The sequence below is a fragment of the Quercus robur genome, chromosome 12, assembly GCF_932294415.1.
Source record: "Quercus robur chromosome 12, dhQueRobu3.1, whole genome shotgun sequence".
Classification (NCBI taxonomy): Eukaryota; Viridiplantae; Streptophyta; class Magnoliopsida; order Fagales; family Fagaceae; genus Quercus; species Quercus robur.
Window position 1 is genome coordinate 16,145,086 of NC_065545.1, and position 7,091 is coordinate 16,152,176.

A 7,091-nucleotide genomic window follows, 5' to 3' on the forward strand; every position below is an offset into this window, starting at 1 on the left:
ACAAAATACAAAGCTAAATATTGTTAAATTATCAATTGTTCCAAAAGGTCAAATTATTGAGATAGGTGAATTTAATCATTTAACCATATACTTCTAACATTCTCCCTCACATGTGAGCCGAAACTACCTTTTAATAGGTAAAGCCTAACATGTGAGAATTTAAATAAGAGGTAGAGTGGAGAAGATAGGAATCAAACTCAGGACCTCTCACTTTGATTCCATATTAAATTACCGATTATTTCAAAAGTTTAAACTATTATAAATATGGTGAATTTAATCATTTAATTACTAACTTCTAACAAATATAAATCTTTAGGTTATTTGTATCACTTCTAAAAATAGAAGAAGGTTAGTTTAAAGTGGTCTCCATTCTCATTCTGCCATACTTTTTCTGCGGCTGCTTGTTTTTAAAGTGGTTTGGCCAAGGCAATTAATATTGACCAAGTATACTAAAGATTATTGACTTCCTCTTAGAAAAATGCTATGATTTTTATTGAAGGCACCAATGAGAACATTAATAAAAAGCCGTCACCACAGTTGGTCAAGATATGAGAAAATACATGATGTTATAGATTTGGTTAGAAGTTGTAACGCATTACATCATTACATAGGATAAGTGCTCATATTCATGGCCCCTTGCACGTGTGCTGTTTCTAGGTGTGTGTGTGTTTGTAAGGGACAATGTCACTCGCAAATTTGGTCTCTACTTTACTTTCGAATTTGGACATGCATGCAAACAAGCTAATAGAGTATTATATAGTCCCATGGTGTATATAATGACAAGGCATAGGTAAGAAAAGAATAATAAGATGATAAACTAAATCTTGGTATACATATATACGATATACCCATAAATAAATTAAAAAAAAAGCTTATAAATTAAAAGAAAAATTGTTAATTTATTTTTTTAAGCATGCAAATGTGATTGTTTTAAGAATGAAAGCTTCATAAAGAATATACATATACACGAATTAAAGGAGCCAAAACAAAAAGAACATAGGGGAAGGGAATCCAGGAGAATGGTCTAGGGGAAAATGAAGTGCCCTCCCGTTAAATAATCACTATAATATTTCTGTGGTTTGGACTCTAGGGAACCCATCCCCAACCCTCTCCTATTTTTCATTCTTGTCCGTGCATGTGATTCTCCCTAATAATTCTTGGAAAACTTTAGTGAGGCCTAATCCATATTAACAACACGCTTAAGTGTCAATTTTGTAATTGATTTATCTAAATCCACTTTCCACCTAATACTTGTGATAATCTCATGCATAAATGTTATAATCTAATCACAAGTTGATACTTGAACCAATAGTGGCTCCATGAATTTTGTTTAAGGGGATCACTAAAAAACTTAAATGAAAAAAATTTTAATAAAAAGAGAACTTGGATATATCGACTTATCGACCCAAAAAAAAAAAAAAAAAAAAAAAGAAAGAAGAAGTTTACAATTTCCTTTTACAAGTTTTCAAATTTTGAATTGTTATATGATAGTTCATTATGAGTATTTATTGCCATTGTGGTTAGCTATGACTATTTTATTTTGTTAAGTTTATCTAACATTTTTATTTTATGCAGTTGTTATTATCTATTTGTCTTTGTTTTTATAAAAATATTTTAAACTAAATGAATAAACTCAACTCATTGGCTTTGTATTAATTATTGATGCACATAACTACACTCATTCATACATAAATAATACACTATGTGTCTACTTAACCAATCAAATACTTGAATAATCACTAATTTTACAATTTTTTTCTTGAATTTTTCTGATTTTATAACAAAAATTTATTATAACATGATAACAATATACACACATGCAACAAACTCTTCCTATTTTCGAATTACTAAATTATATAAAGTTATATTATATTTAGGGTCATGTTAACGGATGTTCTTAGGGTAATTGTTATATTTCCAATGAAAGTGGTGTCAAAACATTTCCCTTATATTTATACTGTACACACAAACTTTTACACACATCATTATTTACACAAATTACATTAAAACAAAAAGTAATGCACACAATCAATATTCAACATACTCACACACATATAATATAAATTTATAATAAAGAATGACACTTTCAATTCACAAACACTTACTCTTACTTTTAGAGTTAGAAATACTTGTAATAAAGGTGTATAAAATTTAAGTTAGGGTGTGCAAAAATAATATTTTTAAGAATAAATTAAAGTATTAAACTAACAAAAAAAATATTATATATAAAATAAAATAAAATTTTAAATTTTTTTTTGAAATTAGGCAATTCATTTGAACCGCCTGAACAAAGTGTAGCGCCGCTCCTTACTCGAGTATGTTGTGAAATTGAGTGTGCAGCTCAATATTTTTCATGAGACTTGATATATGGCAGGCATCCATTGGTAAGAAGACCCACGTGGCATGTTGGCAGCTGGCATAGTGTATGGGACTTTTGTCTTTTTTGCATGCAAGCCCAAATAGTACTTCCAAATGTTTTTTTATTATTACAATCATAGAATATTAGAATTAAAAGCATTGTTTGACGAAGCCAAAGTGGCTTGTATGAGAAGACCCATAGTAGGTGAGAGCTTCACATACACATCCTCATTTCACATATCCTTAGCTTAAATTCCCATATTTCTTGTGCATGGTGATCAGTGAGCTCCCTAGACTCTTGCACCATCATTATCTAGTATCCCTCAAGTCACCTATAATACTTTTTTGTCAATAAACGATATGACATACATCAAAACCTAATCGAAGATTTATCCGTCTTCTCTCCATGCAAGTAAGTAACTTTTTAGCTTCTGAAAAGTTTTTAACTATCGAGTGCCATCATTAAGCAAGAAATATGTTGCCCTATAGGGCATCATATCAAGAAAAAGAGATCCATCTTCAACTTTCCATGGTTTCTTGGGGCTCTAGACTTTTAACTAAACAATTCATTTCATGTCACTTTTTCTTTGGTACAGAAGGTACAGAGCAGTCAGAAAGGGAAAGAACAAAGCAAGGAGATGGCAGATCAAGATCATGCTAAGGAGGAAACTCTTCCACCCGGCTTTCGATTCCATCCCACTGATGAAGAACTAATCACATACTATCTCATGAACAAATTATCAGATGCCAGTTTCACAGGAAAGGCAATTGGTGATGTTGATCTTAACAAATGCGAGCCATGGGAACTTCCAGGTATATACGTAGTTGTAACCTAAAACCGTGTCTCAGCATCAATCAAAATTATAGGACTAGTTCTAAGGATAGTTTTGATCATGTAGTTTTACACCTACAAATAAAACCAATCTTAAACAACTTTCATCATGATTTCCTTTATTTTATTAAATGAGTAATTTGGTTCAAGGATTTTGACCATGCTTCCCTGAAAATATGCAAACTTTGATCTAGGATTTTTTTTTAACAGTAGTTCATATTTAAATATATTCATTAATCAAGGACAATTTAGGGTTTCCCACATGCTTGCTCGATCTCTTCCAAGAAGGCTAGCAAATGATGAATATATTTTTAATTCTTATTAAATTTAATATACTAGATAGCAATAGCATGCAAAAAACTAGCAATTTATAATATAAGAAAAATTTTGTCTTCATTTCTTGTGATGTGGAGAACAGATTTCTTGACTCTTTTTCTTTTTTTTTTTCTTCAACAAACTTGAACAAAATTCTTATCTAATTTTGACCGAATTCCTCTCTTATCTGTTTTTTCAACTGGTTATGCCTATTAGGGAAGGCAAAAATGGGAGAAAAAGAATGGTATTTCTTCAGCCTTCGGGATCGGAAATATCCAACTGGTGTGAGAACAAACCGAGCCACAAACACTGGTTACTGGAAGACCACAGGGAAAGACAAAGAGATCTTCAACGGCCAAACATCAGAGTTAGTTGGAATGAAGAAAACATTGGTTTTCTATAGAGGGAGAGCTCCTAGAGGAGAAAAAACCAACTGGGTCATGCATGAATACCGCATCCACTCAAGAGCTGCCTTTAGAAATTCCAAGGTAACATATGTGATCATTATTCCCCCACCATTTTTTCGGTTAATCAAAGATTAGGGTATGTGTTAGAATTTAATCTGTATCAATACCCTCCCAATAATTCGAACCCAACGAAAATCCTATATTACCACAGGCTTCTTGACTTTTTGTGTGTTACAAACCATTACAAAATCCTCCCAAAGATTCAAATCCTATTTGTTGAGAAAAGAAAAATGATCATCCTTACTTCACTACGACGCAACTGGAAGAGACAAGCTTAATTGCTTTGACCTTTACAAGTGCACAAAAATTGGTTGAATAAATTCATAATGATATGTTTAAATAAATTCTACATGTGTTCACTGGACGTACTTGGAAGAACCTTAAGAAAAAAGTAGTAAAAGATCACTTAAAATGAAATCTATATGCTTCATCTGAGCCTCTTTTTTTTGCTGAAGCTGAAGGTAAATTGATTGCTCAGGCATGATATTGCAACAGAATTCTTCTATTTCAACTTATTTTCCTCTTGATATCTTCACGGTCAATTAATTAGCAAAATGATGGATCATATACGGTAATTTTTTTTTTTTTTTTTTGTCATAATCATAGGTTTTAGGCCAAAGAAAATATCTTCAGTGTCCGGGCCTTTTTCTATTTTTGGATATTTAAATATTTATAAGTATTGATATATATATATATATTGGGGTTTTGTATTTGCGTTTCATTAATATCTCTTTTAATAATGATAATAGCTTCTTTTCTTTTCTTTTTTTGAGAATTTATAATGATAATAGCTAACCCACGTAAAATTATAATATGACAAGAATAAAATAAATATTTTGAAGTATATAATAATGAAATCTAATTTATTAAAAAAAAGATTTCAACTTCACTTAATATTATTATAATTATTGTCTTTCTAAAAAAATAATAATAATAATTATTATTATTATTGTGCAGGATACTGATTTATAAAAACTAAAACCTCAAGTTGTTGGGAAAATTAGTTTTCAATGATTATTAGACACATTTATAACAATTTTTTTAGTGAAACTGTTTAAGATTTCAATTACGTTGGATTTATACTGACTTAATATTTTATAAGAGCCTTCTTGGAGGTAGGGGAAATAATTCAAAATTTCATCTTTCAAATGTTAGTATTGTTATCATCCAGCCACCCATGACACTTTCATTTACTTATGTCATCATTATGGTCACTGGTGCAACCATCATCCAACCATAGTAGCGTCTCCAACCACCGTCAATTGTCGATCATCACCTTTTGCTACCACCAACATATGTTTCACAAATTACATTCTACATTGAGTATGGTCTTTTGTACATCCAATCTATTCCAACTTGGTCATATTTCCTAATAATCTTACATTCCAAATTCAAGGTGACATCAAACTTCTGTCTTGAGTTTGAGGGTAATGTTTAAAATATCAAAATCCAATCCAAGTCAAGGTCATGTCCATAATCCTAGTTTAATTTCTTTATAATATAACTATATTTTATGGTGCTAATAAAATAATATTATTTTCACTTGTAGTAACTTTACTAATACTACAAGTAAAGTAACCCTAGAGGTAGTCTAGGTCAACGGGTCATTGTAACAAAAGGTTTATTACAGTAAAGATGTACCTATTCAATACTTTCTACCATGTACCTATTCAATGGTTTTTCTCTATGTTCTAAAAATTCTAACACACCTCTAAAAACATGTGCACCTTGTTCCCATAGGGTTATAGCATGTATGTAGTCCATGGACTACTATGATTACGCCCAAGTACGTCCCTGTAACTGCCATACTACCCTTTTTTCTTCCTATCCAATAAAATAATAATAAATAACCTTTAATAATTTCCAAAAATTATATTATATTATATACTAACACATCAAATTAATCTAATTAGCAGATGCTATTTAGTGAAACATTTTTTTTTTAAATACTGGTGAAAGCTGATTAAAAAACTAGGTACAAATAACTGCATGGAAAAAAAAAAAGGTTGTATTTCATTAATTAGAAGCAAAAAATGAATATGTAAGTATCAAATGAAAAAAATAATATCATACTTATTTTGAATTTATATTCAGAACACCACGTATTGTATATGGATTCTGTAGCAGATGAAATTTATAACGTGAGCTTGTTGTTGTGTACAGCAGGATGAATGGGTGGTTTGCCGTGTGTTCCAGAAAAGTGCTGGAGCAAAAAAATTTCCCTCAACCCAATCAAGAGCAGTGAATCCCTACAACTTGGAAATAGGTCCTAGTGTTGTACCACAACCAATGATGCAGCTGGGAGATCCTGGTCAGTTCCCTTACGGAAAGAGTTACATGAGCAATGCAGAACTAGCAGAACTCACGAGGGTTTTTAGAGGCAGCGGCACCGGATCACCTAGTGTCAACCTGCAGCAAATGCAACCCCAGATGAACTATCCACTACCACTAGGAGGAGGGTGCTTCACAATATCAGGCTTAAATTTGAACCTTGGAGGTGGAGGGACACAACAAGTCTTGAGGCCCATGGCACCAGCACAACCTCCTCTAGGAATGCATCAACAAGATGTAGCTAATTCCTCCATGATGACTAGTAGTTCTCTTGCTGCAGAAACTGCAGTCTATGGTGGGGATCAAATGAATCACTCAAACGCACCTGGCAATAGGTATATCGGCATGGACCATTGCATGGATCTAGATAACTACTGGCCTTCCTACTAAGTGTGGGAGAGAATTCGGGATAGAGGATATTAGTCCAGTCTATGATAACTGTAGAATAGATAAGGGCCGGGGTTGCAATCATAGAAATACTTCTGTTTTTCTGTTTAAGTACACATTTGGTTGATCCTTGACAATCACATTGTGGATTGGTAATAGCCAGCATTGGAAGTCAAAAGTTTCTCGATTAGGGATTTATTAAATTTAGTGATACAATAACCATGCTTAAAAAGATCATCAAGTAACCTAGCTATCCAAGCATTGTAACACTACTATGCATTTGCAGGTGAATGGTTTATGCAATGGAAGTTTACTATATCAACTACTAGTAGTAAGTATGGACTTAGGGACTAGTGGAAAATTTGACATTATGAGTAGGATGTCATACGTTCAATTCCTAT

The 7,091-nt window shown here is 32.1% G+C and overlaps 1 protein-coding gene across 3 annotated transcripts; it reads left to right on the forward strand.

The window, feature by feature from the left end:
- The first annotated feature begins 2,583 nt into the window (after positions 1-2,583).
- LOC126709599 (NAC domain-containing protein 92) lies at positions 2,584-6,880 on the forward strand. 3 transcript variants are annotated; one of them, XM_050409898.1, is made up of 4 exons: positions 2,584-2,770; positions 2,958-3,171; positions 3,722-3,993; positions 6,136-6,880. In XM_050409898.1, exons 1-4 carry the CDS (start codon positions 2,765-2,767, stop codon positions 6,691-6,693), a joined length of 1,050 nt encoding a protein of 349 aa, XP_050265855.1. In that variant the 5' UTR covers positions 2,584-2,764; the 3' UTR covers positions 6,694-6,880. The 3 variants fall into 3 exon arrangements, with proteins under 3 accessions (XP_050265855.1, XP_050265853.1, XP_050265854.1); XM_050409896.1 differs by having other exon boundaries at positions 2,587-2,770; positions 2,955-3,171; XM_050409897.1 differs by having other exon boundaries at positions 2,587-2,770; positions 2,955-3,171; positions 6,139-6,880.
- The last annotated feature ends 211 nt before the right edge of the window (positions 6,881-7,091 follow it).